General features: G+C 38.6%; 1 protein-coding gene across 4 annotated transcripts in view; it reads right to left on the reverse strand.

Moving 5' to 3' along the window:
• The window catches only part of CHD7 (chromodomain helicase DNA binding protein 7), a 184,520-nt gene that overhangs the window by 16,757 nt on the left and 150,122 nt on the right, over window positions 1–17,641 (reverse strand). For all 4 annotated transcript variants that reach the window (XM_084619507.1, XM_084619504.1, XM_084619506.1 and 1 more), the window contains exons 13-23: window positions 15,206–15,382; window positions 12,946–13,089; window positions 10,001–10,256; window positions 5,209–5,419; window positions 4,347–4,542; window positions 3,947–4,114; window positions 3,456–3,635; window positions 2,998–3,108; window positions 2,711–2,916; window positions 1,837–2,036; window positions 1,107–1,266 (exon numbers count right to left, since the gene is read on the reverse strand). In XM_084619507.1, the coding sequence (XP_084475633.1) occupies window positions 1,107–1,266; window positions 1,837–2,036; window positions 2,711–2,916; window positions 2,998–3,108; window positions 3,456–3,635; window positions 3,947–4,114; window positions 4,347–4,542; window positions 5,209–5,419; window positions 10,001–10,256; window positions 12,946–13,089; window positions 15,206–15,382 (2,009 nt within the window). The remainder of the gene's footprint in view (window positions 1–1,106; window positions 1,267–1,836; window positions 2,037–2,710; window positions 2,917–2,997; window positions 3,109–3,455; window positions 3,636–3,946; window positions 4,115–4,346; window positions 4,543–5,208; window positions 5,420–10,000; window positions 10,257–12,945; window positions 13,090–15,205; window positions 15,383–17,641) is intronic.

Consider the following 17,641-nt stretch of genomic DNA (forward strand, 5'->3'; position numbering starts at 1 on the left):
CAAAATACCCAACTATTAAAGCTACAGCTACACTTACAGCCCAAAAGGCTCTGGCAGCAGGGAAAGAAGCCTTTCGCTGCAGCACGTAGCTACACTCTGCAGTGACAAGTCTGGATGCAGCCTGCCTTTCACTCTGGCGTGTAGCTGCATGTAGTATCTGTACTCTACATGATGCCGTAAGTGTAGATGTAGTCTAAGATGCTACAAAAGCAAAGCAAAAAGAATTCAGGTGGTCCCTTCCTCTTATACATTTACATAGTACCAAAATATACAGAGATTTTAAAAAAACAAAAAAAACCCCAATAGGACAGCCTCTGCCCCTGCAGATTTGGAAAGACTAGACTTGGAAGAATGATTCAGGAAGGAATGGGACGTTGTGATTTTGATGGGAAAAGTAAGATTGGAACAACTACCAGAGGGCTGAATTTTAAAGAAGGATTAACAGGGAAGCGGAGGCCTGGGAGGCAAGAAGTTGAACTTTGTTCCAAGCAAAGAGAGCAGCAAAACTGAGAAGGGGCCAAAAGGAACAGATATTTGGGTACTACGGAGAAGAGATGTTTGGGTACAACAGAAGATGCAAGAGGGAGAGTAGGAGAAAATGAGAGGAGGGTGAGATGTAAAACTGGGGACTAGGAGTTTGGTGTGGTAAGGGCCAAGAACCCACATAAAGGGATTCAAAGAAAAGGTGATGTGATTATGAGTCTGGGAGACGGGGAGGAGAAAGAAAAAAATTGTGGAGAACTATTAGCATCAGGACAGTTTTGGATAGCCTTGAGATTCCAGACATTGTTGGAGAGGCTGTCTTAAAGCCAGGATCCACTCCTCCTTTTGCCATGTTGGGAATAATGAAGAATCTCTTTCGCTTAGTGAACAAAACAAACTTTCTTCCTGAAATGTCCTTGTTAGAGCCAATCATCCACCTAAAAGATTATATCCAGTCACCCAGGCCTGATCTGAACTGATGTGATGCTTCATCAGAAGTTAACAGCAACATACAACAGTTTACAGCCCCACTATGTGGTCCTGTGGTTATATTAAAGATACCCAAATGAATGTTCTCGCACATATTAAGAACTATAAGTTCACTATAAATTAAACACACTTACTTATTACAGTGATGTTTGAGGTGTTTCTTATAGCTGTCCTCTTGAAACAAGACATCTGGATTACAGCTTGCCAGCCAATCAGCATCTTGCAGCACTGGCTGTGAACTCTGGGCTTTCACTTTTTTGCCTTTCCTTCCCCTGGGCACTGGTGCAGATAGGCCTACAAAACATCCCGCAACACTTCTCACAGTCTGAATTGCAGTAGTTTGATCCCAAGAATCCCAAAGTGTATTACTGACAAACTGATATAAAAACTAACCACCACCACAGGCCCCCCTGACGTGAAACATGACAACTAGCAATGAATAGCAACACAAGAATTTAGTACATTAGATTTTGAATACCAAAGTCAGTTGAAACTACGGTAAGAATTTAGCTATGAAGAGTGCAATTACTCAAAGTGAAATCTGGCCAGGATAATGGGGTTAAATTCCCTGCTTTTGTGAAAATTGCCATTGGAACGAATGACCACAGGTGGTCAGGATCTATGGTTCATGTCTCATTTGACAGACAGCACCTCCTGCAGCCCAATGCCCTCTAGCACCACGCTGGAGTATTTGTTCATTTCCGACTCAGAGGAAGAGTACTACCCACTGAACCACTGCCACTCCCCCCCTCCCCCGCACATAAGGTGTAGTGTGAGCTACAGTTTAAAAGTAGTATGTAGTACAACTGCAGGAGGGTTCCCCCACCTACAATAGCACTATCACTGGTATGGTGGTAGACATACCAGAGTGGTTAACCAAGGCTCGTGTTTGTCCATCTGCAGTTGGAGTGATCAGATCCCAGATGAAACTTTTGATATTTTCATCTCCTTTGTAGTGATTAAGACAATATACCAGGATTGTCCGGCAGATGGTTTCCACATCTTGTTCCATTAGCGGACGTTTATAGCGCCCATGTGAGAGGATGTCTGTCCACCGACCCCAACTACGAGAAAAATATGCTCAAGAACACAGTTCTGGCACTGGAATTTCCATTTGAGATTTTCATTTTAACCTCTGGGTGCCAGGTGGGTTAGATGTTGTATGGGTTGTATATGCATTAATGTATTTTGCATTTGCACATCATGTCAGGAAATCCAACTTCCAGCACTGGAAAGTTAAGAATGCTTATTTTACAGAGCAGGCAATAAGTTCACTGCTCGTAAAAGCCGAAATTAAATTATACTGATAATAAAGTACATATGTCTAACAATGATGTTTCCAATAAGGTATGAATAGGGATTTGAACCCCAGAATGATTTGGAGTCAATTTTAGTTTGATCCTGAAATACATCAATCATAGTAATCACATGCAATATTTCTAGAAAAAGAGACATACAAAGTGACTATGAAGCCCACCATGATGGTAGCCACGTATAGCTGCCTGCCTGTGAAGACACAAGAATTCAAACTGGGCTATCCACCATGAGATAAGAAGTTCTGCATCCAATTTATCAACTGGCAAAACAGGATTTCAGTACAGTACTAGATGATGGTTTAGTTATTGACTATAAATTATAAGACTTCCACACTTCAGAATATTTATCCACAGCTCTCTTCGGACTGATGTAAAAAGAGACAAGTATTTTTCACATAGCCATTCAGATGCCTTCTACTTACCCATAGACCAAAAGGTTCTTCTCCACTCTAAAACATTCACTCCTTGCATAACCCTGGGATTTGTCCTGAAGTCTACGGGGCTTTGTACAGGGCTTTTCTTCAGAATCACTTTCCAGGTCTGAAAACTCCATTAATTCATCTTCTTTGACTGCACTATACAGCCTGGTTTGCTTTCTTACTCTTGGTGTATCAATAACTAGGTTGTTCTAAAACAAAAGTGAAAAGAACGTGAAAACTCAGAAAAATCCTCTTTTAAATGAATTATGAACTTGTATAAAAGGTCTCACCCTTCCATTTAAGGCATCAATATCCAACTCAGCCTTCTTAGCCCACTTCTGCCAGAAATTGGGGTCATCCAAGGAAATGTCTGTCCTGTTACCAGATGCAACAAAACTAGCCTAGACAATACGAAAAACACCACATTGAGTTCTTTACTGTATATCACCAGGAAAAATGTTCCATTTTCAGTTGTAAATGCAACTATTTAAAAAAATATATATATTATAAAAGCAAAAGGAGGTGCTCCTTAAACTTAACATTATGGAGATATCAAAACATAGTAACTGGACATACTGAAACACCAATATATATTTATATGGAGATTTACTCACTGTCCAATCAACAGCCAAAGTAAGTTGGACAGTGTAAATCTAAAAGCTAAATTAATGCATAAAACACATTTATTACTATTTTTATCTATTTTGGTAATATTTTATCAACTTTTTCTTCAAATTTCAAAGCACACCTTAGCAAATGTTGAGCCTTTCCCTTCAGACTCAATAGTAATTGTGTGTGTTCGCCTTAGGAGAATCTGATCAATGTCTTCTTCACAAAATTTGGACCCTTCATCCTCCTCATCCATAAGAGCACCATAAGCCCCCTTTCGTAGAAGATCTTCTATTTCTTTCTTAGAAAGCTGCTGTACCTATAATTTCGGAGGAGAGAAACAATCTCCTTGGATATGTCATTGTTTACATCTCATAGCACAGCCAGACAATTTGCCTTTTACTTAGTCCTTAAAAATTGTAAACTTCTAAAATGTTTTGTTCATCAATAAAAAAAACTTTCACACTTGTTGCACTTATCTTCTGTGAAGAACAGTAAAAACAAAGGTAAATCTATTCTAAAGCTAATTGACAGTCAAAAAAATCCCAATTTCCTTTAACTAAAGCTACAGTAAGCAAGAAATAGGATACATTTATGCCTTTGGAAGTCTGCATCTGAACATATTCTCACCCCATTTGTAGCATTTTCTCTTCCACTCATTGACTGCAGTACAGCTTTATCAAGGCCAAGCTTTAAACTAGCTTTGTCAAACATTTCTCTTTCATAAGAATTCCTTGTGATCAACCTGTAGATTTTCACTGATTTGCTCTGTCCAATTCGGTGACATCGAGCTTGAGCCTAGAGAAGTATAAAAAGAAATATTCAGTTACAAGTTACACAGAAATTAAAAGTCAATGCCTAGAACTTAGTATGTTTCTTTTAAGCACTCAAATTAAAATTTTTTAAATATAAAAACATATTAAGCTTGAAATTTGAGAGACAACAACAGACTCTCTCCTAACTGGGTAGAAAAATACACTGCAGAAAACTAAAGAAAATGTTTAACAAGAATTGCCTCTTGCAATATTACCTGGAGGTCATTTTGGGGGTTCCAGTCTGAATCAAAAATGATGCAGGTATCAGCAGCAGTAAGATTAATGCCTAAACCTCCTGCCCTTGTACACAGCAGGAAAACAAATCTATCAGAATCAGGCCTGGAAAACCTGTCAATAGCTGCCTGACGAAGGTTGCCTCTTACTCGACCATCAATTCGCTCGTATGGGTACCTGAAATAAAGTTGTGTTATAAGCAGACTTTTACCATCACTTTCTCATCACTAGCTTTCTCATCATATCTTCCAACATTATTATTATTATTATTATTATTTTTTTTTTTTAAGAAAAATCTTAGCATGACTACCAGGTCAGCAGAATTCCAACAAAGTAGAGACCTGAAAAAGAGCTCTATGTAGCTTGAAAGCTTGTCTCTCTCACCAACGGAAGTTGGTCCAATAAAAGATATTTCCATGCCCACTGTCTCAGCAAAGTAGAGAGCGAGTATTCTTGAATCAACTGTGTGCAAAAGTGAAAAACATACTCTATTCTCTTCCTCTGAGCAACTTCCACAGCAGAAACAGCTCTCACCCAAAAGAGACTGTCTAGCTAGAGGCAGACGACATTCTTACTTTAAACTTCAGATGGACAATTTACCTGAACAGTCAACTAAAAGGTGGTCCATTAAGGTTCTGAGAGATCACTTGCACTTGCCCATTAAGAAATACCATACTCCTTTGCAATTACAGGTATGCTTTTTTCCTTAATGATCTGGCTAAATGTGTAACATTAAGTGTCTGAGTTCCATCCTTTTACCATATAGATCACTCACAGGTTAAATACTTTGGCCACTGAGGAAAATACAATTTATTTAGAACTGTATTGTATCGTTGCTCTCACCGTCTTTGAATGAGGTAGTCTTCCAGTATGTCCAAGCAGCGCACCATCTGGGAAAAGATAAGCACCCTGTGGCCACCAGCCTTCAATTTTGGCAGCAGCTTGTCAATCAGTACTAGCTTGCCAGCAGCCTGGATCATTGCCTGGAGCTGAAAATCTGGAGAGTCGGCATTGTGTGTTTCTTTAAACTCTTCCAAAATTTTCTCTTCAGCACCTGCAAAGATTGGACAGCAATACACGAATACCGTAAAGGTTTTATTAAAAAAAAACAAAAACCATGAGCTTTCCTTCAATACCCTGTGTATAAGCCCCAGGAATGTTTTAAGTATTATGTGCATAAACATTTACACAAATACATTAGCTTAGTTAAAACTAAATATATACACACATGCACGCGCACACGGAAAAAAGGGATCTTAGCTTTCAACAGAAAAAGATGAGGAGAAAACACCTTCCAAGTAAATGAATATTGACTATGAGTAATACATGAATTTCAACAAGAAACTGTCAAGCCAGAAACTGTATAAAAAAAGCAGCAGACCAGACACTGATTGAACCATTTTAAAATAGATATTTAAGGGACAGAAAAAAGAAATTTAACAGATAAATGTAAGTGTGAAAGATGAGTATTCGGACATTACAGTATTAAGAAGTTATATTTAGCTTTTTACAAATATTTATAATCAAACATCAAAGAGTAAAAGCTGTAGGCCTGCTACTGCCACAGTGCATTCACAGAGCCCAAGTTCAGACAACAAAATATTTAATTGGAAAAGCAAAGAGCTCTGAAATTATTTTGTTTTACCTTCTATTTAGCTTTCCTCTCACTATATGTATTCCTTCGTGTTTGCTTAGTTTGCAGAAGCTCCCCCCCGCTGCACCCCGGCCACACACTCATTCACTCACTTTCTAGTCACTCTTCCATCTCAGACTGCTATGGTTAAGAAAGACTGCAAGGGACAAAAGGTATTTCAAGTTTCATTCCCATTCTCTCTTTGACCTCTCTTGTGAGGCTGCCAACAAGAATGCCATTTTAAATAGGGGGCTTATTATGTGGACACAGAACAGACCACTAAAAGCATATCAGATAGTTATTTTCAGGTGCGCAAGAAGCTTCACAAAGGGCATTTTTCACAATTTGCTTTCAGGTAATTCCATGCCTGAGAAATAGTATTTCTGTGACACTTCTGGACAATGGACATTTTTCCTCTTTGAAATTTTGAGCAAAAGCTGTTTTTTAAATTTTATATTTCAGAGTTGTATATGGACCATCTTGGACATTTGTCTTGCACAACGTGAGCGAGGGTAACAGAGACAAAACATGTTATATTTGGTTTTGTTTGTTTAAGTTCCCTTCCTAGATTCTAGGGCACTCACATACATGTAGTCGGTGTGCTGAACCACAGCAGTCCATCCACGTCTGTTGTAATGTGAACTCTCTCACCTATATATGAGCCCAAGTCAAGAAACAGGAACTGAAGTGACTAAATTTCCAGTATGTCTGACAGCTCTATATTAAACAAGAAGGATAGAGTACATATGATAGAATTTAGGCCAGGTTACCTGGACAGAGATCTGCATTGCTCAGCAAACAACCTGGACAACTAGGATTGACCTAACAGAGTTCACATGAGAAAGTGTATGCAAAATTTCTCACAAACATAAGCATCTTCAGCTGAAGCACATAGCTGGACTATTGCCCACCAGACTAACTAATCATTGATCCTTATGGCCTAAATACTGCACAAGAATGACGTCTCATTAAAAAGTATAATAAACGTAGGCAAGAACAGTAGAATTAGACATATCCTCCAGCCTGGTCTCCATCTAGAATCCCTTCTCAGTGTTGTAAAATGTGCAGCCATCCTGACCTATATGCTATGAGAGTCAAATACTTTACTGAACTCATGCCCCAAGCCTACTGTAGACTATCAGCCAGCTTATGTAGAGTATTACTTCAGCCACATTATTTAGTCTCACCCACAGTTTTCCTCTGATCACACTCAAGTTGTACTACTATGAAATGCACAAAATCATGCAAACCTCTACATATAAATATGTAACCAAGCTACATACAAAAGGACATACTACGCTAGCCACACCATAGCAAACCTACGTACAAATCTAGTGATTGAGGAACCTCAAAAGAGCCAGAGTTTGGTTTAGATCACACCACTTCCATAACAGACCTCTGCAAACACACAATTTACCCTTTCCACAACCCTTCTCCAACAAACTGGGTCAAAGAATGCACCCACCTTGCCTCTCAAACAATCTTTCTCACCCTCCAATGGTCTTCATTATCCCTACTTGGTAATTTCTTTTGGGGAGAAGTATCTGGTATCTTTGGCTGATTGTAAGCCAGTAACACCAACTTTCTTTCTCCCCACTCAGCCTCAGGTTGTTAATTTTTGGGTGGTGGGTGAGAGAAGGGGGATTTGTGGATCATCTGGTAGGCCAGTGCTCTCACACTCGCCAATCAAAAATGACTTCCAGGTGCACATGATGTTGTGAGGGCAAGAGAATGCCCTCTCACCATGCCCCACAACACCGCAGCAAGGATCAGCATAGAGTCACATTCTGCTACTGGCTCTCCAGGATCTGGGGAAGAGGTATGATCTATAAGTCCTTGAGCGTGGTTGTTAGGGAAAACCCATTGCTCTTGATTCTAGAAAAACAGACACTGCTTTGTCTGTCTCAGAACACATACAAAATGCAGCCATTCCCTGAGATTAGGGGAATCAAAATAGTTTCTGCTGACTCCACATGGAATATGCTCACCCAACTAAGGAACCATAAGAAATACCATGTGACTTCAACAATAAAATTTCCACTATTAAACACAATTTAAAAATACTGTGAAAAGCTGCCTCAAAATTTACATGGGACAACTCACGTAATGCAAGATGGTTAATGCCCTGGTTTGACCCGGGGGCTGGGGGGGGGGGGGGGGGGCAAAAAAATAAACAAAAAATCACACACACAAACCAAAACCTTCATATGCAATGGAACATGTTCGCAGAAGCTTTCATGAACTCTAAAAATACAGTGTTCTTAATTTCCCCTTAAATATTACACATCACTCTAGTCAATACCTACTGTACCAAATATGACCTGGTGACCTAAGGAGTCACAATATTTGCATAATTGTGTACACTGCAAAATATCAAAAGAATAGCCTGCACAACAGTGGTGAGTCACTCTTGAGATCTTGCAACCGCTATAAACTATAAGTTTTTCCACAGAATAGCGATGCAAAGCTGCTGTATATCCATTGTAAGATCTTGAGACAGAATTACAATTAACTTGTGTCACTGTTATAAGTGCAAAGATGTTAATTATTGATCAACAGGATAAAACCTGAGGCTCAGATAGTTACAGAAGGCAAGAATTAGAAGCATTTCTTCTCTAGAATTAAAGGACTTATTTTGGTAAACTTCATCTCATTATGATAGCCATAGATTTTTAGATAGATAGATTTTTCTAGCTAAATCTGAGGGTTTTTTTTAAACATTTAGTGCCATGAAACTGACAGCACTGTACTGCTAAACTTAAGTTTTCAAAAACTGTGAGTCACCTCACACACACCCCGCCCTCAAACAAAAAGCCTTCAGTTTACTTATTGGATCAAAGTTTTTTTTTTTAAACTACTCTAGTCCAGGATCAGCTGAGCTTGAAGACAGTCATCTAGCATGGCAAAATGCAAGATACTCCAAAATACTAAATCATATCTTAGATTCATCAAATGACATCAGTATAATTACTTCTTTTCCCTCTATTAAAAAGTATTCCATGAAAATTTAGTTAAGCAACAATCTGGAAGCCTCACAGTACTCAAAACTAAAATTAATTTCTTTAGCACCGTGGTCATGCATGCAGCTGTAGAGAGAAGGCCCTCAAATCAGGGATCTTACAATCAGCATCAGATCAAACACATATGATAGATTATTGTAGAAAAGAAGAGAAGCTGGTGGGCAAAAACACAGCATGCGGGAAGTGACATTTACAGAGGTATGTGAATGCTTTGTCCCCAAAAAGCAGATAATGGGTTTGATCACCTAACACGTGTAAATTAGCATACTTTAATTAGCTACATTATACTAGCTAGTAATGAAGTTATACTGGTCCATCATTGCGTACTTGCTATATTCAGTCTGGATCTAAAAACAGCAGTGTTACACTGAAAGACCAATGACAATTAAAGTCTGGTATCTTACAAATGTAAATATTGTTTCCAGAACTTGTTCCTAATTCTAGCAGGCCATGAAATATCTGCTTTAATATCATGTCTGATCACCACTTCTTACCCAACAAGTTCAATTCAGAGATTATTTTAACTGCTATATCAAGATTCACTAGAGCTAGAAGATGTGATGTACCCAAATGCAGCTTCGAAGAGATATAAAGCAATAATCTCTACTTGAGTGGTTTGACATATTGTCCAACTAAAGTCATGTTGGAATTCAAGCGGTAGTGCGGTGGTGGAGGGGATAAGAAACGTTAGAGGGTTTCTAAGGAGTGGTCCCAGACTTGGACCTGGGCCTATGATGATCTCTAAAGTGAAATGTGTTGTCACGCTGCTGGGGGAAATTAAAAGGATGCTCGTATTTTACAGGTTTTTGTCAAGACATGTAGTACATCCATCCATCTGTAGTGATTTTATCATGTGGATTTTTGACGGAAAGGGAGAGAATCTACTATCTCAGTGTACATACTGGAACAGTTATATCAAGTTATATCATCTTGAACTCCCCATAGCTATTATGAGAAAGAGGGGATCAATATGCAGGCCTACCATTAATAAGATATGGATGATTGCAGCATTTTCTTAGTTCCATCATAGTGTTTAAAAGATTAGGTACATTAGCTTGACCACCGCCCTTGGAGAGAAATGTGAAATTCTTTTCAAGAATAGCACGATAGTATTTCTTCTGAATGTTTGTCAGCTCAACTTCAATGATGGTTTCTTCTTTGGGGGCCAGGTTCTTTTCTACATCCTCTTTAAGGCGTCTCAACATCATCGGCTTCAAAATGGCTTGGAGCTTTTGCACCTATGAGAGACAGCTTTAGTAAATAATTGTGTAACAAAAGTCTTAAATACTAAATACTAAGTTTTTATTTTCAAATGATATTATACCACCTTCAGTTTTAAGGAGATGCTCTGGTTATCTGCACCATATGCATCACCCTAATCGTAGAACTCCAAGAACCTCTAAAATTTCCTTCTCTCCATTTTCTACCACAACTCAGATACAGAAGGGTTTAAAAAAAAAGGAAGATTTTCATAAAACCCACTGACTGAATTTTGCTTTGGTTACTCTAGGGATACAAAAGACTACAGTTAAAAAAATGTGATGTTACTGTATTATTTCTGGCCGGTAAACTTTTCCTCATGTATTTGATGCTATCAAATATATCTCATTTGAATAAAAATTTCCCAAGGCAAGAATCATCATTTCACACCAATCATGGCAACTGAGTGAAGTAAAAGAGTGTGCCTAAGACAAACTGATATGTACAACACTTCAGGATTTTTGTTTTGTTTTAGATAGAGCTGGCAGTAATGCCTATTACAGGTTGCCTAACACTTTTCATTTTAAGACTCTGTTTTCAGTTGTTTATAAAACTAACTGTTTAGGCTGAAATTTTCCATGCTGATTTCTGCCAGAGGCATAATATTAATTTATTATATAAAGTTCCAAGGAAATGCCTTTTGTGAGAAGTAGTTAAGGGAAAAATGTGTCTCTTTATTTAAGATGACTTGCACCTGCATGCTTTGGAGCAGGTATTTGTAATTTAGTAGAGTAGCCCCGGAGAGATGCTTTTGCTGTCTCAGTGAAAACCTACCAAAATTTGACCAAACTATAAAGGTTCTGAAAATCCCGGTTACTACATATTCAGAGGTTTGTGCGAGGCTGGCAGCTAAATTCTCTAAAGATTCTATCTGCATTGCCCGCCCCCAGCACACAGTCACCCTTGGTGGCAGGCCTGAGCAAGAATTACCCTACAATTGTTCCTCATCTACCAGTGGCCACTGTGGTGCTGGGCACCAGAACTGAGAGCAGTAAGACTGTTTCTCCTGTGCTCTCAATGCTCCCCCTGCTGTTGATCAGGCAGTGTGGAAAGCAGGGGGGTAGACTAATGCGGAGGGCTGAGGATTAGAGGGAAATAGTAAACAAAGGGGCAGGGGAGGAAGAACGTAAATCACTAGAGCACCCTACCTTCCAGAATCTGAAATGGAACCCAGGATTCTGTAGAAGAGACTAGTGAGAGGTGACAGTTTCAAGTACATAATTTTTCACCCTCCTCCTTGGAACAACCTTTTGTTTTTCTTACCCTCTGAGGATAGGACAAGAAGCAATAGGCTTAAATTGCAGCCAAGGCAGTTTAGGTTGGACATTAGGAAAAACTTCCTGTCAGATTAGTTAAGCACTGGAATAAATTGGATAGGGAGTTTTTGGAATCTCCACCACTGGAGATTTTTAAGAGCAGGTTAGACAAACATATGTCAAGGATGGTCTAGATAATACTTAGTCCTGCCATGAATGCAGGGGACTGGACTAGATGACCTCTCGAGGTCACTTCCATTCCCACAATTCTATGATTCCAATATCCCAATACTCCTCTGAGGTCCAGCAAACAACTATGAAATCCACTGTCAGAGTGATGTGCCTCATCTCTGTCTTGTGGCTAGTCCATCCAGGGGAAATTTCTGTCTGCAACTTTGTTAGTTCAAGTGGTACGGGACTGTGCTGTGAATCAAAAGGTTCCAACCCTATTGATGTCATATGTAGAGGGTCATTATGATCCACATGATGTAACTGCTGTTTTTTTCAATTTGCTTTATTAAAAATGTAAACAATTAAATACAAAAAAACAGTCTTAAAAGAAAATTACGGACACATGTCAAGCAAACAGAAGTTAATACCACCAGAATTAAGGTGACTGAAGCTGAACCAAGACAGGATCCTGCTGAAAAAGTAGTAGGTCAGCATGTAATTAAAGACTGTATTATAAAACAGAAGGCAGATAAATTAAAGTTGCATGGATAATCTTTATCCTAGCATTTCCTAACTTTTGAGTGCTCAACTTTGCAACCCTAACCTCCTTTTAATGTAGTTTTTGTATGTAATAATAAATTAGTTTATCTTGATATTTATCAATGACTTTAATTTAGCACCTGTTATATTATGCTGCATGCATTTTTAGAAATATTTCCATTTCTTTAAATGGGGAGCACTGTAATAGTCTATTTCTGAATAAAGATAACAAGCACAATAATGTCTATATTGGGTTATGTCATTTACTAATCTGGGATCAGACCTAATCCTGCTCCCACTGAAATTAACGGCAATATTTCCATTTGTTTCAAGGGAAAAAGGAGCAGCCCCTTATTCTGTTGCCATGTTAAAGGGACAATGTCAACTGAAAATCTAGTCAGTCTAAAAAAAACAAAAGAGTGAAAGCTGTTCCTGCTACTACACCTGTCCCCAGATCCCCCAGCCATTTTTGGGACTGACTGAACAGAGGAAACAGGTAAATTTATTACAAAAAGTATACTGTCTAATGCACAAAGTAAATAAACTAGAAAAATATTTTTCTCCTTTACTCTTCCCTTTCTGAAGATCTACGGTGTTGTTTGTAATAATAAATAATAATCATTAGGTAATTAAAATTACTGTAACAGGATTAAAACAGTCTCTTTAAACAGGGAAAGAAAAAGTGCATGAGTAAAATTACCTGTTCTTCAGTTTTCAGATCACCAAACTCTTGCATGAATGTGGTTTCTGACGGGAAGCGACCTGGCTCCAAGAAATGAAGCAAGCTGAACAGCTCTTCTACAGTGTTCTGTAATGGGGTACCAGTGAGCAACACCTTGTGTTCCTGCAAGAAAAAGAAGCAGTTGACTAGAAACCATCTATGCAGACGTTTTCTCATTATGTTTTTGTCCTTATCATTCAACTCTTCTGGCTCTTCGTAAATCTTTTGAGACACCAAACACTCTGGCCTTCCTCCAAGGGCACTCTAGGGCATTAACTCCAAATCAGTCCAGGCACTCCACTAAGTTTCTTGCCAAAGATAGGTCCTTTAGCCAACCAGCCGGTGTCCTTTCTCGCTTATCTACGCTGCATGACCCCATCCCCTCCACAAATATTATGGACTTTTAGACTACGTATATACTACAGGCTCTAACAACTCTGCTTTCCTCACTGTCTCTCATCACTAAGACAATGGAAATCCTTCAGCATACTACAGTACATTAACAATATAGCTAGAACTAGCTACCTCTTCTCCAGGAACAGAAGCCAGTTACTGCCACAAACCAGTCCTGTAGCGTGACTATACTCCCCACTTTAATAGTAAAAATTCTACACTACTCAGGTAGCATTAGAAAAGGGCAGTTACCTATCTGTCCTAGCTTTTCAAGCATCTCAAAACCAGCTGAGTAAACATTTATTTGTACACAGTGCCCTATGTTTGTTCAAAGCAGAACCTTTTTTTTCTTGAGTTAGGAAGTAGAATTATCAAGGTGCAGATGAGGATGAAGGAAACAGATGTGGCAAGTGAGCTGCTGAGGCATAAGGCAGAGAGTGTAGGAGAAATTAAGATTTGGCCCCAGAGTCAATGGGGAAGGACAATTGTTGCAGTATGGCAGGGGAGCAAAATGTAAAGTTTTATATTGCTTAAGTAATATAAAAAAGGCAAACAAATTTTTAAATAAGTTGTTTAGTTTTTGTGGATTGGCAGCTGAAAAACAAAGAATAATGCTATTTACTTATATCAGAGTAGCTCCTAGAAGCTGATCCAAGACTGGGACTACATCATGCTAGGCACTAAACAAATGCAGAGTCCCCGCCCCAAAGATTTTACAATGTAAATAGACAAGACAGAGAGTGGGAGAAATGAAGTATCATTATCTGCATATTACACATTAGGAAAGGAAGCACAAAGGTTAAGTGACTTGCTCAACCTTACATCGTAAGTGTCTAGTAAAACAGGAATCAAAAGCAGATCTCGAGTCCCAGTATACCACCTTAACTATACGTCCATCTTCCTCTCAGACATCATAATAAATGCCTTTACAGAGAACTTTACAAACCTTCATTAATTAACCCTTAAGACCCCTGTGAGAAAGGTAAATATTATTTTACAGATAGACAAAGGCTAAAGGCAACTTTAAAAAAAAAAGCTTAATTTTTTGCTTCTTAAAACAAAAAACCACATCTGCAGTATCAGGGTTTGACTTCCTTACTTTTGTTGGAGAACCTACTGTAGGTCTGTTGACCACTTTATTTCATTCCTTTGATGTTGCAAGGAATCTTCCAGCAAAAGCACAAGACAAAAATATCAAAAATATCACATCTTAAGGCAAAATAATAATAATAATAATAATAAAAAAACAACAACTTTTCAAAGCATCTTTCAACCCTTTTTTTGGTATACAATAAAGAAAATGGGGCACCTTTTAACTACCTCCCCATGAAAGTCAGTTTTAAGGAACTCGCTCAATCTCTGGCAGAGGTAGAATTGGAACCAAGCAGTTCCTATCTCCTACACCAGAGTTCATTTTACTTCACCACGTTTTCACTAAGTACGCATTTAAAATAGATAAGTGGCCAATTTTTAAAGATGGGAGGCAGGGAAAGGTGTAGATGGGGATAAAGGATGACAAAAAGGGAGTTTAAAAATGGTATGATATGGGAGGAAAGGTAGGATAGAAAGGATTTCTCTTTGTCTTCCTTTTTTTAAGGGAAAAGACCAGCTTTCAGGTTTAATATAATGAGGAGATTGGTGGGCTCTTCAGCACTTTTAGTTTAAACTAAAAGTTTGTAGATAGGTCCATCTGGCTAGCTAGAAAGTCTTTAAGAAAAGTTTCTCATACAATTCTCTCTCAAAATTGACTTGATTTAGTGAACAACACAGAAAAAGGCTTACAAATCATCTTAAGAAATTACCAACCAGGACTACTGTAAGTACAGAAGATCCAAGAAGCACTTACCAGGTCCATCATCTTCAGTCCTTCCAAAAGCTTGCAATTCCTGTTCTTCAGCCTGTGGGCTTCATCAATTACTACACAACGCCATGGAATGTTACGCAGCTCAGGGCAGTCAGTCAAAATCATTTCAAAAGTAGTGATGATAGCATGAAACTTATAGGACCCCTTTATTACCCGACCCTGAAAGAACAGCAATGATTATAAGTAGAAACCCTTACTAATGAATAAAGGAGATTAAAAGACTAATTTTTTTAAACTTTACATTACATATAAAGAAAATACAAAAAAAGTGCAATGAGCAAAATATTTAAATACAATCATTACCAGTGACATCAGAACAAAGGAATGCAAACAAATAAGTCTGCTGCTTTTTGCTGTTGTGTTTTTTTTTTATTTTGCACAAGAAAGGACCGGTGCTTTCTCAGTGCATACTAGACACAAAGATACAATTTTTGCAGTGACACATTATCATGTTACACCACAAAAATATTAACATATCAATGCAACACCAAGTGTTAGTGTAATTTTTTCCCTTATTTTACTGAGAAATTTATCTTCTCCGTCAAAGCTGTATTTGACAGTTCTTTCAAGCATTCTGAATAAACTGGAGGTGTGAGTTCCATTTTTCTGAGTATTACATATTTTGTTAATTGACATGTCAGTACTCATGTCTTGGTGTTCACTACATATATAATTTATCTAATTCTAATAAGTGGAGTTTTGGAGAGGAACAGATTCACAACTGTGGAAAGACCTTTGCATATACTTCCCCAGTATTTCCGTAATTTGAGGTAAAAGTTCTCCGGGACAGTTTCGCTGATTATTGGGAGCATCTCCATCATTTACTATGGTTAGTTAATCCTGCATTTTTCAGTACCAGTGTCCAATAAAACCTATTAAATATTTTATTCTAAGATAATGGACTGGATGTAATTCTGATATATTTCTTCCCAATCTTCTTCAGACAATAAAAAATGTAAACTAGCTTCCCACATGTTTTAGTTCCAAAGTCAGTGGCTACAAATTGACAACATTTGACACTGTTGTCATTTGCCCAACTTTTCCCTCCTCCCACATTCTGAAACCAGTTATTGTAGGGTAAGTAACTGTTCTTTCTTCTTTGAGTGTCAGTATGGATCCCAATGTGGGTAACTAGCAAGCAGTGTCCCTTCTGAACTGTGGAAATGAAAAATGCCTGCCAAGGAGTCAAACCTACATTCCTTCAATATTTCCATAGCCTCTCTCTATTACCTGACTGGACCAAACCCTTTTAACTGTCTCCTAATCTCTTTTTGTGGCTATATCTGGCTCATTAAAAAGCCACTCAATCTCATCACAGAGAATTTCAACATGTATCACATATTGTATCTCCTCCTGTTGGTTAGCTGCTGAGTCACTCCCACCAAACATCAGTGCAGATGTTGTATCTTCTGCCTGCTTCAGGAACATGCCAGAACGTGATGTATGTAAACCTGCTGACTTTTGTCAAACATTATGCCCTTGATGTGGTGGCTAGGTTTGATGCCACTTTCAGGACAGCAGAACTACATTATTCTTCTCTTATGGTATCAAGTCTGGTTTTGAAAAGAAGGCTGGTCTGCAAAATGACTGATTCAGGTGAAACTTTGAGACTGAGATCACATTTGGGATGAATGTAGAATGAAGTCTCAGCACTGACTTGCTTCTGTGAAAAGATGTGTAGGGAGATCTGGCCATGAGAACTTGGGAGCTCACTGACCCGCCATGCTGACCTGATGGCCACTAGAAAGACCATGTTAAAGGTAAAGTGTTCTATCCAAAAATTGGAAAGCAGCTTGAAAGGAGAGGATATTGCAATCCCATGTAGAAATCAGGTCTTCAATAGGTACTTAAGTATGCAGGAGGGTCCTTAAAAGAATTTTGATTCTGTCACATGCGAGAAGCCTGAGTACGACTGAATGGAAGCAGGACATGATGATACTGCTGCAAGATGGACTTTGGGAGAACTAAATGAAAATCCAGTTTGTTTCTGGTTCAAAATATAGTTGAAGATCTGTGGTATCAGAGCCTCAACTGGGACCATGTTATATTGGGCTGTCCAACCGTTTCCATTTGGAGAAGTAGGTTTTCCAAGCAGAATGCTTCCTGCTCTGTATGGGGAGTTTTTGAACCTGTTGAGAACAGTCTCTCAGTGGTGCACAATCAGCCAACATCTAGGCCATCAAGTGCCACAACTGCAGGTCTAGGATACCATATCCGGGAAGATCAAGAAGAGGATGGGAGGTCTGAATGGATATGTGCAAGAGATCTGACCATCAAAACTGCTTTGTTCAATAGAGCTATCAAGGTCAGCATGACCTTGTCCTGTCTGACTTTGGATATCATCACAGGTATCAAGGGAACCAGGGAAAAGGCATGTTTGAGACCAGTAGTCCACTGTAGCAGAAAGATGTCTCATTA

The sequence above is a fragment of the Lepidochelys olivacea genome (genome assembly GCF_965140295.1).
Source record: "Lepidochelys olivacea isolate rLepOli2 genome assembly, chromosome: 2".
Taxonomy (NCBI): Eukaryota; Metazoa; Chordata; order Testudines; family Cheloniidae; genus Lepidochelys; species Lepidochelys olivacea.